This window comes from Notamacropus eugenii, chromosome 1 (genome assembly GCF_028372415.1).
Source record: "Notamacropus eugenii isolate mMacEug1 chromosome 1, mMacEug1.pri_v2, whole genome shotgun sequence".
In the NCBI taxonomy this organism is placed as follows: Eukaryota; Metazoa; Chordata; class Mammalia; order Diprotodontia; family Macropodidae; genus Notamacropus; species Notamacropus eugenii.
In genome coordinates, this window is record NC_092872.1 from 563,917,104 (window position 1) to 563,938,525 (window position 21,422).

The 21,422-nt window shown below is 36.3% G+C and overlaps 1 protein-coding gene and 1 long non-coding RNA gene across 2 annotated transcripts in view; both read right to left on the reverse strand.

The window, feature by feature from the left end:
* Positions 1-402: 402 nt before the first annotated feature.
* On the reverse strand, positions 403-1,337 carry LOC140520412 (large ribosomal subunit protein eL6-like). The gene has a single exon (XM_072634330.1). It carries the CDS (start codon positions 1,318-1,320, stop codon positions 448-450), a length of 873 nt encoding a protein of 290 aa, XP_072490431.1. The 5' UTR covers positions 1,321-1,337; the 3' UTR covers positions 403-447.
* A 17,091-nt stretch (positions 1,338-18,428) lies between these two features.
* The window catches only part of LOC140527660 (uncharacterized), a 78,311-nt gene continuing 75,317 nt past the window's right edge, over positions 18,429-21,422 (reverse strand). The window contains exon 3 of the long non-coding RNA XR_011974889.1: positions 18,429-19,858. This is a non-coding gene — a long non-coding RNA (uncharacterized lncRNA). The remainder of the gene's footprint in view (positions 19,859-21,422) is intronic.

Genomic DNA, 21,422 nt, shown 5'->3' on the forward strand with positions numbered 1-21,422 from the left:
TTTCAGATAACATCTAGAGTGCTAGTCCAAGCTCTCAGTAAGCTCACAGCTTAGCAAAAATATTGACTAGCTAGAGCAGAGGTGGGGACCCTGTAGCCTCGAGGCTTTTCAAGGCACAGAGTCAGGAATATTCAATGGCAATACTTTTCAGAATCTTTTGCCATTGTGCTTCATACTATCTTACAAGTGAATTTAACCTCAAAACCATTATTTACCTATGACTTCTACATCTCTGACTGGGAAAGAAGTAAGTCTTTTTGAGGCACAGAGTCAGGAATATTCAACAGGTTTGTGAAGAATGTATTACCCTGGGCAAGTTATTTACCCTTTCTAGGTATCAATGTCCTTATCTTTGAAATAAGAGGGTTGGAACTGTTATATAGTCATTCAAGACATGTCTGATTTTTGTTATTCCAAATATTTTAATAAGAGTTCTCGGCTAGGCATTTAAAACACCAGTTTGTGAGGATAAACTCCATTGGAGAGAGAGAATACAGAACGCAGATAGCCACGGAGCTGAGGAATTTTCTTGATTTTGGGCAGGATCTGTGAGTCCACTGTTTTCTGATCAGCCTTGCGCTGCTCTGTAATCTCGTATTTCTCTTTTTCTGTATCAAAAATCTCTCCTTCTTGGTGTCTGGGTTTACGGAGCCTCTTCTTCTTAAAGTAAGCATCAGTAAGATGATTTGGAATTTTTACACCTGAAAGGTTAACCCTGGTAGATGTGGCAATGACAAATTTCTGATGGGTTCTTCTCAGAGGAACACGGTTGATGGTCAGGGGTCCAGTCACCAGTAGCAAGCCACTAGCCAGCTGCTTCAGGAAAACCACTCGCTTGCCCCTGTGGCGGCCAGTGAGCATGATCAGAACAGTGCCTGGGGTGATGCTAGCTCGAAGTCTCCTCACATGCTGGCTGAAGGGCTTTTTGCCATGACTTAGCAGCTTTCTAGGCACATCCTCAGTAGGGTAATACCTAGGCATTTTGCGAATCTTTACCACACGGGTTCCTCCATTCTTATCGCCACCAACTGGCTTTGAGATAGTAGCAGGTACCTTCTCTTTCTTTTTCCTTTCAATTCGGGTTTTTGGTGCAGCATATTTCCGCTTGTACATGCCTCTCCGGGAATACATTGCAGACCTGGAGTACCTACCAATCCCTCGGGCCAAGACTGGGTTGCGACTACAATGCTTTCGAGGCTTTTTCACCACCTTTTCAGCCACATCTTCCTTTTTGCTCTCCTTTTTTTCCTTTTTGCTCTCCTTTTTTTCCTTTTTAACCTTCTTTTCCTTTGGTTCCTTTGGGGGCTTTTTGTTCGCCATCTTGAGAGACGGGAAAGAGGACATGTCTGATTTTTGCTGACCCCATTTGGAGTTTTCTGTGCAAAGACACTGGAATAGCTTATTTCCTTCTCCAGCTCATTTTACAGATAAAGAACTGAGGACAACAGGGATAAGTGAGATGTCTGAGATCACACAGCTAGTAATTAAGTGTCTGAGGCTGGATTTGAGCTCATGAAGATGAGTCTTACTCTAGGCCCAACAATTTATCTGCTTTACCACCTAGCTGCCCAGAGTTAGAACTAGGTAAGCTCTAAGTTCACCTTGATCTCTAATTCTATGATTCTCTTATCCTCATTCAGTTTGTTTAGAATGAAGTGGGCAGAGAGTTTATATGTGGGAGTAGTGTTTGAGAAGTTTGAAAAGGTGAGTGGAAAACAGGCTAAGAGTCATGGGTCAACAGAGGGAGTCCTCTTACACAGCAAGAATAGATTTGGGACATTAAGTTATAACAATAGAGAACCAATAAGATTTTGACCAAGTCTCAGGGTCTTAGGTTTGAAACTGAAAAGGATCCTATAGGTCATTAAGTCCAACTCCTCCAAATTTTACTAGTGAGAAAATTAAACTGAAACATTTTCAGAGAAGGTATGATTTGTCCAAAGTTACACACTTAATAATTAAGAAATCAACATACTTTTCTCAAATTCTTACTTTGTTCAAGATACTATGCCAAGCACTTGGAAAAAAAATAGACTAAGTAAAAAAAAAATTGCCACTCTCAAGCAAGTTATATTCTAATGGAGACAATCCTGAGAAAGATAAATATATGCACATGGAAGATAAATGCTTAGAGAATAAATAGAAAGTAGTCAGTGGCAGAGATGAGATTTTCAAACCAAAGATTCTGAATCTAAGATGTGTATTCTTTCCATATTCACCGTATATGTGGTAGGATTTTTTTGTATTTTCAAATGGAAGAGAGTTAAGGATGAGGAGAGTTATGAACAATTCCAAGAGTAAGAAACACCACATGTAAGTGACTAAAGACAGAAGAGTAAGCTGGGCATTTGAGAAAGAATGTGTATTTGTGCAACTGAAAGTAAAACAATGAGAAGTAAAAGGGGGAAAGGAGAACTAATGAAAGATGTTGGATTTCTAAACTTTTTCAAAATTGATAATTGCGCAATTGAAAGGTTCATTTTCTGGATTTTCAACTTATCATCAACAAAATAATGTTGATGAAGGTTGATGATTTCTATCAGAAACTATATACTCTCTCAAATTTGACATCATGGTCCAGGGGGAAAAAATGTAGAGTAAGGCAGTTGGGGTGTTATGGAGCACTCTATGGCAAAGATTGCTCCAAATGCCTTCTATATCAGCTATATAATAATTCAATGGTTATAGTCCCACAAGCCTAAAAATAGAAAGGGGACACCCATGAAAAGAAAGAAAATAACTTCTGGGATCACAAATTCTAACTATTCACTTGAGGAAAATATTCAGCTTCATTAATAATTAAAGAAATTCAAATCAAGAGAATTTTGAATTGTAAGTTTATACCCATCAGTTTGGCTAAGTCTTCTGTAGTAGTACCAAAACTAATCACAAACTTTCATTCTGTTATTCCATTATGGGGAATATGGGCAGATTTAGGGCTGCAAACAACTTTATTAAAAATCTAATGTGTCCATTTCATTTTCTATGAAAGGAAAATAGACTCAGAAGAGAATTGACTTGCCCAATGTCAACTAATTGAGTCTAAGATCAGTACCATTTTCATTTCCATCGTCTAGCTCTCAGAATATTTGCAAAACAAAACTCTACAAAAACAAACCAAACAAAAGTAGAGATTCAAAATTTCATAATAAATATTTGTTCATGAATCTTTTTTTTATTCTACAGTTACATAAATACCACCTAAGGAAACAAAAAAAAATATCATGTAATTGGGTAACTAGATCTTGGTACAGGTATGAGTATAATAGAATATGTTAGTGTGATTAAAATTGGTAACTATGATCATAAACAGAAATCAGGAAAGACTTATATGAGACAATACAAAAATAAAAAACCCAGAAGATCAGAGTGCATATTGACCATGGCTGTGTAAAGAGAAAATGTGTGTGTGAATGTGCACAAAATTTAGGAGGATAAAGAGGGAGCTACTGATAATTTGTTAAGTCTGCTTTAGTTGCTGAAATTAATGGATTCAAAAGTAAATAGCTGTAAAATGTATTTATTGGTTTTGTGTAATAAAGTTGTTTATAATCAGTCATTTTTAAAAAGAAAGAAGTGAACATTCTTTCCAAATAGTATGTAAAGGACACCCAAGTAGCTTGACTGAAGAATTTAGTTTATAAAACCATAGATCTAGAACTGACAAGGACCTTTGAAGTCATCTACTTGAGCCCAGTCATTTTACAGATCAGAGATCAGCAAAGTTCAGTGACTTGTTCAATGTAATATAAAATGTTGAAAAGCTGGAATTTGAACTCGTATTCTCTGACTTCAAATCAGTAAACTTTCCACTAAATCCTGTTACTTCATTGAGGAACTAATTTCATTTTAACTTACTGATGTTAATTCAAAGTAGAAAGCAAGGCCAGCCTGTGACTTAGCCATATGGTCCCCTTTATCCCTTTTCAAGTATTTACTACAGAATGTGACATCTCTACAAGAAACATCTTTAAAATTCATATTCCTCCCTTATGGAACTGAGAAATCAGCTGTAATCCATAGAGTTTACAGCAAGTGAGCAAACAGAAATTAATGTTTTCAGTTCTACACAACATAGAGAAATGTTGTACAAATAACACTAATATCATGTCTCTCTTGATTTTTTTTTAAATTTACTATTTTATTTTTATCTAGTTATATGTAAAAAACAATTTTTAACATTCATTTTTACAACTTTGAGTTCCACATTCTCTCCCTTCTTCCCTCCACTGTCCCCATTAAGAAAGTAAGCAATTCAGTATAGGTCATACTTGTGTAGTTATGCAAAACATATCCAGAAGTCATGTTGTGAAAGAAAACAGACAAAAAACCTTCAAGAAAAAAAATAAGCAAAAAAATTCTTCAATCTATATTCAAACATCATCAATTCTTTCTCTGGGGATGGATATCATTTTTCATCATAAGTCCTTATATTGTTATATTGCTAAGAATAGTTAAATCATTCATAGCTGATCATATTACAATATTGCTGTTACTTTGTACACAGTATGTTTTTCACTTTGTATCAGCCAGAGCATCCAGCTCATCATTTCTTATAGTGTAATACTATTCCATCATAATGATCACATACCACAATTTGTTCAGCCATTCCACAGTTGATGGACATCCCCTAAATTTCTAATTATTTGTCACCAGAAAAGAGCTGCAATAAATATTTTTGTGCTTCTAGGTCCTTTTCCTTTTTGTTTTTATCTCTTTTGGGATACATATCTAGTAGTGGCATCGCTCAATGGTTATGCATGGTTTTATAGCCCTTCGGTCATAGTTCCAGATTGTTCCACATGATGATTGGATCAGTTCACAACTCCACCAGTAGGGCTTTAATTTCTCTTTTTTCACACATCCACACCAACATTTGTCATCTACCTTTTCTTTTCCATTAACCAATGTAATAGGTATAAGGTAATATGAGGTATGAGGTAATATGAAGATAGCATTTCTTCAATCAATAGTGAGTTAGAGTATTTTTTTCATATGGATATAGATAGCTTTGATTACTTCATATGAGAGCTGATCCTATATTTTGATCATTCATCAATTGGAGAATGGCTCTTATTTTTATAAATTTTATACATTTCTCTGTATGTTTGAGAAATGAGACCTTAATCAGAGAAACTTGCTTCAATTTTTTTCATAATTACCACTGCTAACTGTATTTTCCTCCATTCTATGCCCCAATTTATTCTATTCTGTTTCTCCTTTCACCCTGTCCCACCTCAAAAGTGCTTTGCTTCTGACCATGCCTTCGCCCAATCTGTCCTCCCCCCATCTGCCCTCCTGTCTATCACCATCCTTTCCCTCCTACTTTCCTGTAGGGTGAGATAGACTTCTCTACCCAGTTGAGTGTGTATGTTATTCCCTTTTTGAGCCAATTCTGATGAGAGTAAGGTTCACTCACTCCCCTACTCTCATTTCCTCTCTCATCCCCTCCACTATAAAAGCTTTTTCTTGCCTCTTTTATGTGAGATAATTTACCCCATTCTACCTCTCCCTTTCTTTTTTTCTCAGCATATTCCATTCTCAACCTTAATTTTACTTTGTTAGATATCATCCCTTCATATTCAATTCACACCTATGACCTCTATCTGTATATACTTCTTCTAATTACCCTAATAATTAGAAAGTATCATCTTCCCATGTAGGAATATAGACAACTTAAACTTATTTAGTCCCTTATGATTTCCCTTTCCTGTCAACCTGTTTTATGTTTCTCTTGAGTCTTATATTTGGAAGTCAAATTTTCTTTTAAATTCTGAGCTTTTCATTAAGAATTTTTGAAAGGCCTTTATCTCATTGAATATCCATTTTCCCTCCTGAAACATTACACTCAGTTTCATTGGGCAAGTGATTCTTGGTTGTAATTCTAGCTCCTTTGCTCTCCAGAATATCTTATTCCAAACCCTTGGATGCTTTAATGTAGAAACCACTCAATCTTGTGTTTTTTTGACTGTGGCTTCACAGTATTTGAATTGTTTCTTTCTGGTTACTGATAATATTTTCTCCTTAACCTGGCAACTCTGGAATTTGACTATAATATTCTTGGCAGTTTTCATTGTGGAATCTCTTTCAGGAGGTGATCAATGAATTCTTTCAATTTCTATTTTACCCTCTGGTTCTAGAATATCAGGGCAGTTGTCCTTGATAATTTCTTGAAAGATAATATCTAGGTTCTTTTTTATTATGGTTTTCAGGTAGTCCAAAAATTTTTAAATGATCTCTCCTGGATCTATTTTCCAGGTCAGTTATTTTTCCAATGAGATATTTCATATAGTCTTCTATTTGTTGGTTCTTCTGTTTTAGTCTGTTTCTTGATTTGCCGTATAGTCATTTGCTGCCATTTGCTACATTCTAATTTTTAAGGAATTATTTTCTTCAGTGAGCTTTTGGACCTCCTTTTCCATTTGGCCAATTCTGCTTTATAAGGCATTCTTCTTCTCAATGGTTTTTTGAATCTTTTTTTTTTTTTTTTTTTTTACCATTTGACCTAATTTGTTTTTTAAAATGTTATTTTCCTCAGTATTTTTTGTGTCCCCTTTAGCAAGCAATTGAGTCATTTTTCATGATTTTCTTTCATTACTCTCATTTCTCTTTCCAATTTTTGCTCTAGTTCACTTATTTGATTTTCACAATCCTTTTTGAGGTCTTTCATGGCCTGAGGCCAATTCATATTTTTCTTTTAGACTTTTGGTGTAGGAGCTTTGACTTTGTTGTCTTCTTCTGAATGTGTGTTTTGATCTTCCTTGTCACCATAGTAACTTTCTACAGTCAGTTTTTTTTTTCCCCCATTGCTTGCTCTTTTCCCCAGCCTATTAGTTGACCTTTAACTCTGTTTTTAAAGTATTTTTTTTTTGTGTGTAGCTATTTTCAGAGACACTTCTGGTAACTTGTAAGTTTTCAGTTCTCCCAGGTGGTATGATCTAAGGAGAGGTTTTTACTACTTTCCGGGACTGTGTTCTGATCTGTGAATGACCACAAACATTCTTTTCTTCCTTGGAACTGTGAAGAGGATCCCCCTCTACTATGGCTATAAGCTCTTCTGTACTAGGGGTCCTCCTCACCCTGTGACTTCCACCTAGAACTGTGACCAGAACTCAAGTATGGGCAAAGTAACAGAGTCCTGCCTCAGTGCTAGCAAAAAGGCCTCTATAATCTTCTGTTCTTAACAGTTGTTCCACCCCTTTAGCACCTATGGTCTTATACTCCCAGAAGCAACAGCCACTAATTCAATCTCTCCCAAGACCTGCTCCTGGTTTGCTGGGGCCAGGGTTGTGCTGGTTTGACCTGCACTGGACTGAGCTCCACTCTCACCCAAGTTAGCCATGCCTTTTCTGCTGACCTTCTAAGTTGTCTTTGGTTTCTGTGGTCTGAGAGGTCTGGAAACTTTCACTGTTGTCAGTGATTCAGTCACCCCATAGCTTAGTCTGTGTTTGCTGTGGGCCAGTCTGTGCTGGAGAGGTCTGCACAGAGGACTTCACTCCTCTCTCACTCTGGTGCAACAGACCTTTTCTGCCAACTTCCAAGTTGTCTTGGGCTGGAAATTTGTTTTACCTCGTCTTTTTGTGAGGTCTGCTGCTCTAGAATTTGTCTAGAGTCATTTTTAAAGGTATGTGCAGGGGTTTTTGAAAGAGCTCAAGTGATACCCTGTGTTTCCCTCACATTTTCTTATCTACCACTTTCCATTTTGCTACCTAGGTTCCCCATTACCTCTTTTTCCATTGTCATTTAAAGGCATAGTCAAGCAGTTCCATTTGAACCACAAGAGACTTTTTCAAAGTCTGTTTTTTTTTTAGACCCATATTAAAAAGAAATCATAAATGAAAATTGTGCAAAACAAATAGTTAATTGCTCCAGCTTTTGGGAAAGACAGACAAAATAAATAGAGGATTTTTAAAAATCTGGCCACCCAACCCCAAAACATCTCATAAAATATAAATGACCAAAAATTATGTTCCTTTGGACAGAGTACCCACATGTAAGAGTATGACTCCCCAAGTGGGCAAAAAGATCACGTTTAATAAAGAAAAAAAGAATAAAAAGAAGGAGGAAGAGGAGGAGGAGGAGCAGGAAGAGTGTGGAAAGGGAAAGGAAAAAGGAAGAGGAAGGGAAAATGGAAGAGGATGAGAAGGATGAAAGAAAAAAGAAAAGAAATAGCAGTATTGGCCAACTTGAAATGGCAGGTTGGGTCCCCAGAGGACAGTTACTACTACTCACAGGCTGTCATTCATCTGAAAAGAGCAAGAGTATGAAACCCTGTCCTGAGGACAAAGATAGTATCTATCAGGGACAATAGCTACAGCAGCAGAAGCAGCTGGGTTCCTTTTCCTGGAGCAGTTGGGAGCAATGATGAGAAGAGAATGTGTGTCAGTGTTCAAGATGGCAACTTCCTGTTCATCTCTGGCACCCAGGGAGAAAATAGAGATAGAATTAATGGTGGGCCTTCCCCTTTATTATCTCCAATTTATCCTTTATATATCGTTTGTACATAATTGTCCCCACCATGAGATTTTAAGCTTCTTGAGAGCAGATAGAGAGGTATAACATAGTAGGTGCTTAATAGAAGAGGGAAGGGGAATGTAGTGATGCCTGAAGAGCCAGGAAATAACTAGGGTCATCTAATATTAATTAGAGTCAAAGATCTTTCCTGCCCATTAATAGGTGTCAGCTGAAGCCCATTAAGGGAAGCTTGATTAGGGGAGGCTTGTTTTGTAGGAAAGTCCACACCTTTTGCTAATTAATGAGACCCAGGTCATGAGAGTCATTCTCTCTGACTCTGAAAAATGTATATATACTCTGAGGTGAGGTTTGGCTTTGGGGGCTTACCCTTTCGGAAGAATGTTCCTGTGATATGACCAGATGAGATTCTGGGTAGCCATTAAGTAGCCCCCTACCCCCATCCCAACTTTGAGAATCCAGATGTTGGTGCTTCTGTCTCTGGTAACTATGTATGTATAGTCAGACAGTTGGATCTGTCTATCAATCTGTGATGTATGTATTGGTTATGGTCAGACAGTTAGAAGCCCTGTCTGTTGGTCTTTATTTCTCTACTTATATTTTCTCTCTTGGTATATGTGATTAAAAAAGATTGTTGACCTCTCAAAATTTGCTTTCCTTTTAGAAAAGAAGATCTAAGAACTTGTGCTAGCAGACCATCCTGGATGCTAGCACAGGTTCTTGGATCTGAGTGCTTGCTGTTACAGGCTATCAGGACTATGGATTAAAGACAGAGATATGGTCATCATAACAGTCAGCATCAGCCTTCTATTTTGTAACAAGAAATGCTATTGTGTTTATTGAGAAGAAAACATCCTTCTGGGAAAAGTGAAGAGACTCCACAAAAGGTTATCTCTCCAATCTCCCCTCTCCTTCTAATTGTTTGTCATTTAACAGTTGTCCTTTATTACTTGTTCTATACTGTGCCTTAACGGTTTTAATATTCTGATACTGTTTTAATCTAAACATCTGCAGTTTGTTGAGACATGCACATTTCCTTGGTGTATTCTAGTCGGTGAAAGAATACCATGAGAGAAGAGAGGGGAGAACATTGATTGTTTAACTACATATAAGCAAACTGACTAGAAGTTTCCTTCCTAGTTTAGGGCAAATATACCCATAGGTGACCTTTGATTAGAGGTCTTTCTAATCAGTCTCCCTCTCTTCTAACATGGGAATGAATGAAATATGTTATTTTACTTATAACTGCATGAACTCAAAGAGAAAAAACATCTAGGGTCATTGCCTCTGGTCATAAATGAGTCTATCATCCTTTGGGATTAAGTGTGGCTGAGTAAATCTCCTTCTGAGATGCCAGAGGAAAAAGTAGAAAGAAAACACTGTGTAAGGCCTAAGACAACAAGCTTCTTCCTCTAACCTGAAGGGAGGTGGGGAAAATCAGAGGAAAGTTCAAGTTCAGCTGACATCTACTGAACAGAGATAGGCATGGTCCAACTGAATTTTCTTTCCTTCTTCCTGGTTGGGAGGAGATATAAGGCATGGATTGCCACTCACGCAACTTTAATCTCCGTAGCAAAACTACTTTTCTAGTTTACTGTTAGGCTTCAAGATTGCTCTGTGGGTAGAACTCTGGATGGGTCTAGAGCTCAAACAGCTTCAGATACTGTACTAGATCTGTGATCATAGGCAAATCACTTACCTTATGTCTGTCTCAGTATCCTTAACTGTGAAACAAGGATAATAATAGTGCCTACTTCATAAGGTTTTTGTAAGGATCAAATGAGATAATATTTGTAAAGCAGCATAGCTCTTGATGTATAGCATGTACTTAATATTGTCTCTTTCCTTCTTGCCTGCCTCTTTATCTTTCTAATGATTGGTTAGAACAAATGTCAAAATCAGTACAATCTTCTACAAGAAAAGAAGATGAGAATTGTCCATGCCCAACCATAGGAGCTCCAAACTGACCCATTAAAATACTCTGTAAACCAGCAATATCCCTTCTAGGGCTGTATCCCAAAGAGATCATAAAAATGGGAAAACAAAACCATATGCAGCTCTCTTTTGTGGTAGCCAAGATTTGGAAATTGAAGCGATGGCCATTAATGGGGGAATGACTGATTTAGGTTCAAGTTCAAGTTCAAATTTTGCCATTCAGTAACTTCTTAACCTTGGATAAGTCCCTTTACCTATTAGCCTCAGTATATTCATTTTCAGAATGAAGAGGTCAGCCAAGATGACCTATAAATTGCCCTTTGGCTTGAAGTGTATGAGGCCATAATCTCATGGTTACATAATTTCATCAATTAGGAAAACTCTTGGTATTGGAATTTCTTTTTTCCACTACAAATTGACAATATCTCCAATTTAATGTCAAAGAGTTGACTGGGGCACAAATAGTTGGAGTGATCTGTTTAGTATGTAAAAGGCAGGATTTAGACCTAGGTCTTTATTTGTCTCTTTATGTTATGCCATGTCCCCCATTATTATAATATCACTTTATTAAGTTTTGAAACCAAAATGGATTAGCCTCTGGCCACACTACTACAATAAATTGCATTGCTTGTACTAATGAGTTCAAGAATTTCTTATCCCTTTTGAGATCCTCTTTCTTTGTGGGAAATCAGAATCTAAAATTTCCAAATTCCTCTGAGCTCAATGATTAATAGAGTCAAAAAATTAAAAGTATTCAGAAGGGGCAGATTGAGTCATAACTGCCTTATATAAAGATGAAAATGGAAAGAATATGCTCAAAAAGTAAACAATTAAGCATGTGCCATAACTTTCTCCTGACTTGGAGTACCATTTTTGGTCTTGCTGTATAATAATATGCCAGTTTTGTAAATATCTGCCTGCCTTCAAAAACATATAATAGTTCTTTGTAACTCACCAGACATTCATAAGATTACACATTGAGATCCTTTAACAAAATTAATCAGGAAAATATCATTTCCATGTAATCTGAGATAATAGCACAACTCAGCAGAAACTTCCTCTATAAAACTCCTCAAATGTGAAACTCTCTGCTTCTGAGGCACCATTTTTTTTCTTTACAATGAGTATAAATCTAAATTTACCTACCCAATTTTCGCCCATGGCAGCTTATTTTGTGAGACAAAGTATAACAATTCTTCATGTCCTCAGGTTCATCTCTATATTCTCTTCTCTGGATTGATTCTATCAATTGCTGTAACTGGTTCCCATATGGCATCATCTGGAGTTGTTTCAAACTTCCTGAGTGATGTCTTTTGGACACCTTCCAAGTCACTAAGATCCTTCCTAAAATTTAGCTCACAGAGCTGAATGGACCTTTCCAGATGTGTTGTGACCAGGACAAAATGCAATGGGGCAATCAACTCTATAAATCTGAATACTAATACTTTCATTAATTAAACCTGAATCCGTAATGTTTTTTGGGTTTTTTTTGGTTGTCGCATCATCCCATTGGCTCAAATTGGACTTGTAACTGACTTTCTTTGGTATTTCCCAGTATAGTATAATTAGCAGAGGGGAATAAATGAGAATTCACAGAAAGTGTTAGTGAGACATTCTGGGAGGTCTAGTCATGCTGTTATGAATCATGGGGATATTAATAGTTTATATAATATGTTAAGGAAGAAGACCAAAGAATAAAACACACAGGACTGGAACTATGATGTTAAAGAAAAGAATATCAAGTCCATATTATATACAGAGAAAAGAACGTCAAAAGAAATCATGAAAACAGTTATAATACTCTCTGGAAGTGTTCTATTTATTATGTACATGCCAGTATGATTGAGGTTACCAATCATTTTTAAAAGGAAAGTTTATAGCTACATTTATAATCATTTAATATACTTTTATCTTTGTTTCATTCTCTTTGGCTTTTTGTAACTCTAATTTTTTCCCTTATATTCATTAGCTCTTTCAATTCCAGTACTGATTGATGTAATTTTTTTTTTTAAATCTTACATATTAAAATTATAGAAAAAAGAGAAGGGAGGGGAAAGATGATCTCGTGGAAAAAAGAAACAACTCCATCATACCTTTTTAAAAACACAACTATTTCTATTACTTAATTTACTTGATAATCCCATTTCAAATATATTTTCATTTAACAATTTTTTTAATCCCCTTCCTTCCATGCCTGTTGTTGAATTTTGGTATGAAAGAAAAATTAGTCAATGTAGGAATACAGGACTAGACACGATCTTGTTGGATTAGACCAATTGTTCTCAAAGTGTCTAAATTTCCATCTCTATAATCCTTATCTGTTCCTACAAGTTCTTCCTGATGGAGTAGGCAAAACAGACTAAATCCTTCTTCCATAGAATGGATCTTCAGATACTTGGAGGTAATTCTGGGTCTTCTTGAATGTTCTCTTTTTCTGGCTAAATGTTTCAAATTACTCCATATCCTCTTGGAAAGGCATAGTCCCCAGAAAATTTCTTGATGAGAGAGATTTTCTTTTTGTCTTTAGTGTCCAGCATGTAACACAATGCTTGGTACACAGTGGATGCTGAATGGATAGATGTTCCTTGATCTTACCTCTTTTTTTTTCTTTTTCTTTTCCCTGTTAAGCCTATAATGTACTATTAAATCTATTTTTGTGGTTGTTATTGACAGTTATTTTTCTATAAAATGTAACATTGCTGGATGTCAGTGTGGAGTATAGTGATAACCTTCTGATATTCTGTTCTTTTTGCTTCCCTTCTCCTTGTGGATACCTAAGTTTTTCTTTGCTCCTGCTGGGAATGTATCTTAGGGTATGATCATTTCTCCAGGCTAGGGTTTCTCTAATTTGATAAATAGTCTCCTCTCAACCTTCTTTCTTACTAGAGCTATAATCAGTCACTCCTTATTACAAAGCAATGTGGTTCCTTTATAGCACAAGGGCAATTAAATTGCCTTCAGGTACATTTGAGGATTCAAAAGAACTTATTACCACCAGTCAATCAAATATTATCAATCACTTACAATGTACTAAGTGCTGGAGATACAAACAAAAAACAAGAGCAATTCCTGTCAATGGTTTTGACTCGCAGTTCATTCTTATACAGTGATGTGAGATGGAGAATGGATAGCTACTGAATCTTTAAGGGCTAGAAAAAAGTAAAAGGAACCACTTCTATGAAAACTTCACAAAGAACCAATGATTTACAGTTGGAAGAACCTTCAGAAACCACTTCACTACAATAAATATCTCCAACAAGTGGTCATGCAGCCTTCACTTGAAGACTTCCATTGATGGGAAACTCACGGTCTTTCAAGGTAGTCCATGCCATTTGGGGATGCCATTAGTTAGAATTTTTTTCTTATATCAAGCTACAATCTGTGCCTCTGAAACTCCTACCATAGTTCCTATGTCTGCCTATCTGTTCTGTGAAGGAGAAAATTTCAAATTTCTCTTCTATACAATAGCTTTTCAAATACTTGTTAAATATATTGTCATCCCCAATCGCTAGCCCTTCCTTTTGTATATTTATTTGTATTTTTCAATATTCATTTCTATAAAATTTTGAGTTCCAAATTTCCCCCCATCTCTCCCCTCCCACCCCACCACAAGATGGCATGCATTGTGGTAACTCCTTCCTTGAATTTGCCCTCCCTTTTATCATCCCTCCCTTTTCCCCTTCCCCTTTACTTTCTTGTAGGGAAAGATAGATTGCTATACCCCAGTGCTTGTGTATCTTATTTCCTAGTTGCATGTAAAAACAATTTTTAACATTTGTTTTTAACACATTGAGTTCCAAATTCTCTCCTTTATTCCTTCCCCATACACTTTTATTAAGAATGCAAGCAATTCAATATAGGTTATACATGTGTAGTTATACAAGACACTTCCATAATAGTCATGTTGTGAAAGAATAACTGTGTTTCCTTCCATCCTATTCTCCTTTGACCCTGTCCTTTTGTACAAGTATTTGCTTCTGACTACCTTCCCCCAATCTGCCCCCCTTCTATCATGACCCCCCCTTATTCTCTTCCATCTTACTTTCTTGAGTGTGTATGTTATTCTCTCCTTAAGCCAAATCCAATGAGATTAAGGTTCACTCGTTCCCTCTCACCTCCCCTCTCTTCCCCAACATTGTGAAACTTTTTTCTTGCATCTTTTCTTGCATGAAGTATTTTACTCCATTTTATCTTTTCCTTTCTCCTCCCAATATATTCATGTCTCACTTTTTAATTTTATTGTTTTAGATATCATCCCTTCATATTCAACTCACCCTGTGCCATCTATCTATCTATCTATCTATCTATCTATCTATCTATCTATCTATCTATCTATCTATCTAGCCTTCCTCCAACTACTGTAATACTGAGAAAGGTCTCATGAGTTACAAATATCACTGTTCCATGTAGCAGTGTAAACAGTTCAACTTTCATAAGTTCTTTACGATTTCTCCTTCCTGTTTATCTTTTTGTGCTTCTCTTGATGCTTGTGTTTGAAAGTCAAGTTTTCAGTTCTGGTTTTTTCAGCAAAAATGCTTGGAAGTCCTCTATTTCATTGAATATCAATTTTTTCCCCTGAAGGATTATACTCAGTTTTGCAAGGCAGGTGACTCTTGGGTTTAATCCTAGCTGCTCTGATCTCTGGAATATCATATTTCAAGCTCTTTAATCCCTTAATGTAGAAGCTGCTAGATTTTGTGTTATCCTGATTGTGTTTCTATAATACTCAAATTCCTTTTTGTCTGCTTGCAATATTTTCTCCTTGACCTGGGACCTCTGTAATTTGGAAACAATATTCCTAGGAGTTTTTCTTTTTGGATCTCTTTTTGGGGGTGATTAGTGGATTTTTTTCCATTTCTATTTTACCCTTTGGTTCTAGATTATCAGGGCAGTTTTCCTTAACAATTTCCTTAATAATTTCCTGAAAGATGGTGTCTAGGTTTTGTTTTTTTTTTTTTAATCAGGGTTTTCAGGTAGCCCAATAATTTTAAAATGATTTCTCCTGGATCTGTTTTCCAGGTCAGTTGTTTTTCCAGTGAGATATTTCACATTGTCTTCTACTTTTCCATTCTTTAGATTTTGTTTTGAACTTTTTAAATTTCTGATAAAATCACTAGCTTCTGTTTTCTCCACTTTAATTTTTAAGAAATTATTTTCTTCAGTGAGCTTTTGGACCTTCTTTTCCATTTGGTCCATTCTGCTTTTAAGGCATTCTTCTCCTCATTGGTTTTTTGGACCTCTTTTGCCATTTGGATTAATCTATTTTTAAGGTGTTATTTTCTTCAGTATTTTTTGGGGATCTCCTTTAGCAAGCTGTTGACTTGTTTTTCATGATTTTCTTGCATCACTTTCATTTCTCTTCCCATTTTTCTTCTTCTTCTCTGACTTGATTTTCAAAATCCTTTTTGAGCTTTTCCATGGCCTGCAATAATTCATATTTGTCTTGGAGGCTTTTGATGTAGGAACTTTGACTTAGTTGTCTTTCTCTGTTGTATGTTTTCATCTTCTTTGTCACCAAAGTAAAATTCTATAGTTTTGAGTTTTTAATGCTGTTGGCTCATGTTCTGAGACAAATACTTGACTTTCTAACTTTCTGTCAAGGTAGGACTCTGCTTCCAGTGGGGGTGGGGGTGAGGGGGTGGATGTACTCTCCCAAGCTTCAGGGGTTTTGTATCAGCTGTTTAACCCCCCACCATCTGTGGTCCCAGAATTTCAGAAGCAGCCACCGTCATTTCTATTACTGCTGCCACCTCCACCTCCATCATCCTGGAGCTGGGTCTGACATAGTTTTCCCACTGACTTTCTATACTGTCTTTGGTGTTTGTGGATTGAGAAGTCTAGAAACTGCCACAGCTGCCAGTGATTCAGTTCCATGAGTCTGGTTCCAGCCCCAGCTGTGCTGGAACAGTCCATGATGAATTGCACTCTGCTCCTAACCACATGCTATTTACCTTTATTATCAGCCTTCCAGATTGGCTTGAGCTGGAGATTTGTTTCACTCTGTCATTTTGTGGATTCTGTATCTCTAGAATTTGTTTATAGTTATTTTTTACAGGTATTTGGAGGACTTTGTGGGAAAACTCAGAGAAGTTCCTGCTTATATTTTATTCCACCCTCTTGGCTCTACTCCTCCAGCTCTTGTTCTTCAGGTTAGATATCCCTGCTAATTCAAAAAATTTTTTGTCATTTTTAATCACATTTCTCTTGAGGTGCTCTCTTTTTTTAAAACCAATGTTATCCCCCAAAATATGGTGCCCAGGATTTAACATTATATTCCAGATTGTCCAAACATGACATAGTATAATGAAACTATTACCTCTACAATGCTGAACGTAGTTTATCTTGCATTTGGACCAAGGCTAGCATTAGCTTTTTCAACCGTTAGAACACACTACTGACTTAATTCATTTTACCCATAGCTCATAGGACTTCTTGTTTAAAAAATGTTCTAATGTCCTAATGAAAAAAACATTTGAATGTTCATTAAAAATCAGTCAAAGTACTACACAAGGAATTAAAATCAAACAATAAATCCAACATTCCAGAAGTCTACATTATAATGAGGAAGATAAACAAACAAACTTTGGCCAAGAGAACTGTTTTGATCACAGAAGTCACTGGAATGATGAGTGAAGTACTGAAGCAGCGAGGGATGATTTTAGGGCTGTAGCATGGGGGGATGATCGAAGGAAAGCAACAGCATAGGGTGTGGTGGAGGCTAGAAATAGCCATGTCTCATCAATCAAAAAACTAGGAACTCCAGGTGGAAATCCGTAGTGTTATGCTGAAGCTACAGACTAGCATGCTAGAGCATAGCATAAAGTTTGATATTTTGCATTTCATATTATCAGCATTATAGATCTGAGAGAGGGAAGGGTCATAAAGCATTCTCAATTTCTAAAAGAGGAAACAGATCCTTGCAAGAGGGAAAAGAACATGAATAGGTAAAAAATTCCCATCAGTTCTTAGTGCTTTCTCTTTTGAAGTTAAATGACATCATATTAATATTCAAATGCTTTGAATTTACTCATTTGTGTATATGCTTGGTTCTCAAGTACAATATGAGCTCCTTAAAAGGCAGGAACTATTTTATGTTTGTCTGTAAAACCACCAGAGCCCAGCTCTATAGCTTCTGCAAGAAACCTTTCCTTACCTTTGCAATTTCTGGTGCCTTTCCTTCCAACTTCCTCTGTATCTAACTACTTAGCATATACATTTGCACTTATTAATTTGATATGTATCCTGCATATGTTTACATATGTACTTGATTCTCCTCTATTGGGCTCCCTGGAAGAAAAGATTATTTCATTCTTTATGTTTGTATCCTCAATGCACATACATATACACACACATGCACATACACATGTGAGTATATGTGCATACAGATATTTATGCATGTGCACATATATGTATATGTGTATTGCATATGTATGTGTACACACACACGGGTATGCATATATGTGTGTGCATGTGTGTGTATAAAATATCAGCAAACATATATAGGACATATTTACATAGTTGTTTGTGTGCTACATGCAAGAGTTATCTTTATTTGAATCATTGAAAAGTTTGAGCATGAAGATTTATTCAGAGTTTCTCTGTGGTTTCTATTCAGATGCCTCCTGCCGCACTGCCAGAACTATAAGGGCTCTCGGCTAGTTTTTGCTGATGACTTCAGCAACTAAAGATGATATTATCCTGGTTGACAAGTCAGGTGACATAGCTAGTCAAAACCAGGTTGCATTATTGGCGAAGGTCCAAAAGAGTGTACTCTGATCTCCCTCTACCCCAAAAAATAACTATACTTCATTGTTTTTGGCAAATAAAGCATTTCACTTTGCCAACACAGGGATCCAAAAGGGTAGGAATCAAAAGGGCTTTTCTCTGTCTCATGTAAATGCTCACGTTTTAGTTGTTGGATTTTCCAGAAATACACGATAGAATTGCTTATGAACTCAATGTAAACATTTTAGAGGGAACATGCTCTTAGATAAAATCACAGAGGTCTTACAGTGGAGAATTTACTAATTAGCATTATAAAGAAAACAAGAAAGACAAAGGGAAAGAGTCTGGGTTTTATTTTAAGCATCTGTACCAAGGAGAATAGAGGAGAGTGGGGTGAGGGGCAGGGGAAGAAAGTGTGTGCCAAAGACAGGTTCCAAAGTATGCTGGATAAACATTTTATTTACTTTTTATTTTCTTTTTTTCAGCTTGCTTATATATATTTTTTCCTTGGCTTTAGAGGGACTAGAATTGGATAGAATCCATAGTGCAAGAGGGTAGACAAGAGAATTCCAATGATATAATTCCATTGCCAAAAAGATGTATTTTAAAATACAATCTTTGGCATAATCTAAGCTATATACTATCATTCTTTTAATATGCTGTTAATATAAGTTTCAAAACATTCTTTGTGAGAGAACTTTTAAAAGATTATGTGGCACCCTACATAACATTCAACCATAGGGAATAATCTAAATGTATCATGAGATATTCATGGTTACGTTTCTCTGGAGTCACCATGACAATTATTAGTAACACAAGGAGTCCCTTGAGTACTCTATACCCTGGAGAGTCTATCATAATTGAATACTGCTCATTTATCTGCCTTCTGAAACCCTTCTTTCCCTTAAAGTCTAGCTCAAATGCCCATTTACAAAATGAATCTTCTCCTGATTCCCAGTCTTTCACCTCTATTCAACTATTCAACCTCAACTAACATTTACTCCATTCTAACTGGACTTACAGTGAGTTGCATGTGTGTCTTTTAAGATCCAATGACCTTCTTGTTAGAAGGTAAGCTCGTTGAGGATAGCGATGGCATTTATTCCATCTTTGTATCTCAATCACCTAGCATGAATGAATGTAAATTAAAATGAGAGGGGAAAAGTCCTCCACTCTTAAATTCCAGTCTGAGCTAAAAAATTATCAGATCTAGCAGAGTTCAGGTAAATACTTAATAACTGTCTCTCTGGGGAAAAAAAATGTACCCACAACACACTTTTAAGTTTATTCTGTATCATTAACATTTTCTCCATCACTTTCTGAAGTCTAGCCAATCAATAAAATATTAAATCAAGTCTTAATTTGTAGTATTTCTGAGGTATAAATTCTCAACAGAAAATTTAACAACTGAGTCTAGCTATTATGAGCTGACCAGTGTGCTCTACTTCTAACCCATTAATACAAGTGCAGAGGAACATTATGGTGTCAAGCAAACCTGAATTCAAGTTCTCCCTTTAACTCCCTGTGACATATATTGACTGTGTGCTCTTGGACAAGTCAATTGACCTGTCAGTAATCTGAGTAATTATTTAAGACTACAGATAGCTGAACTAAGTTGGTAGGAGTTTCAATACCAGTGTTCTGGGGTGGAGGAGGATAATACTAAGGCAGCTACAGCACAGAATTGATGCTCTTTGTGTGATGATCACCACCAAACTGGTAACTCCTAAAAAAGAGATTAGTAGAAAATAAAATTAATTTTATCATTAATAATTTAGTAATCATTAATATAACATAATACCCCAGCTTAGAGATTTACCTAACAGACACTTCAATGTAGTGATACACTGATATTAATTTACTTTAGTTAGCAAAGTTAGCTGTGGTTTTCATCAAAATCAGAACAAGGCATTTGGCTTCCTTGGGTATTACCTTTCAATTATTATCCTATGGACACTTCAATTGCCCTAGTCACTGGTGCCTATCCCATCCCTAGCTCCTCATTACCAAAGAAGACTATCTTGTATTGATTTGTATCCGTAAGCTTGGAGTGAGTTATATCCTTTGAGAAATGGTCTCCTGGGGAGGACAATAATGACAGAAGTTCTTCAATCCCAGGCCACTATGGATGGCCAGATCTAAGGAACTAAGGAACATGAATGGATAATGGCTCCGCATCTCCCATCCTTTCAATCTTCCCTCTCTTTTCCATCCCATTCTCCACCCTCCTACTCTAGCAAGGTCAGTGGCAACAGTATCACTCCCAGGAGATTGCAAAATGCTCTTAGGCAATAATAATAATAACCTAGAGAATTCTCATTTTATTCTCCTCTAAAAACTAACTTGCTACCTAAAACATTTTACCACACCAAGTTTAAAAAGTCTGTCTAAGAGATATGATACAATCACATATTTATTATTCACTTTGGAAGAAATTTGTTTTTTAGTGTAAACTCTCCTTGTCTCTGGCTTATTTATGCCTCAGTTCATGCTGAAGAAAATGTCTCTTGTCCCTTTGAGGCTCCTGTTCCCCTTTGTCAATTCATTCCTCACATCTCTTTGCAAGCAAATTTATGGTAAATCAAAATCTAATTTTTATAACAATTTCAAAATAGCATGAGGCAAAAAGAATTAATTAAAGAAATATACTTCCAGATTCTTGCTGCATTGACTGGAATAGAAAAAGGAATTTAAGTCAATGACTTTCTTCCCTCCCCTACCTCTACTCCATCTAGATCAGAGATAGGAATAGGAGGTGAATGGTGGAGAGATAAGAGGAGTGGCTCCTTCTTTCAAGGATGGAAGAGATTTCAGAGGACCTGTAATTATTTTCTAGTGATCTTACCAATATCTCTTTGACATCTGCCTTTATCTATTGTCTATTAATTGGTTGCTAGGAAATTGTGTGGTGAAAAGAAGTGCTGTGGAAAGAATGCCAGATTTGGAGTCAGAAGACCTGAATTCTAATCTGCCTTTTATTATTTGTGTTTTGAGGAAGTCACTCAGTCTATTTGGGCTTCAGTTTCCATGTCTGTAAAATGAAGAGAGAAGAACAGATGACCTCGAGTTCCTTTCTATCTTTAAATCTATGTCTTATGGCATAGAGAAATTTTATGGAGAACAGGAAAATATTCTCTAAATTAATTTAACGTATACACTGATACTTAGTGACTTCGATGTGAAGATGTGCATAGAAGAAAATAGCACAAAAATATTCAAAAATATTTTTATTTTGAGTAGTTTCAGTCATGGGTGAAAATGTGTTGAATGAACTATGGATGGTTTATGAT

What these genes read in the sequence shown, in the direction of transcription:
- LOC140520412 (XM_072634330.1), bottom strand. Translation starts at nt 1,320, where the DNA reads ATGGCGAACAAAAAGCCCCCAAAGGAACCAAAGGAAAAGAAGGTTAAA.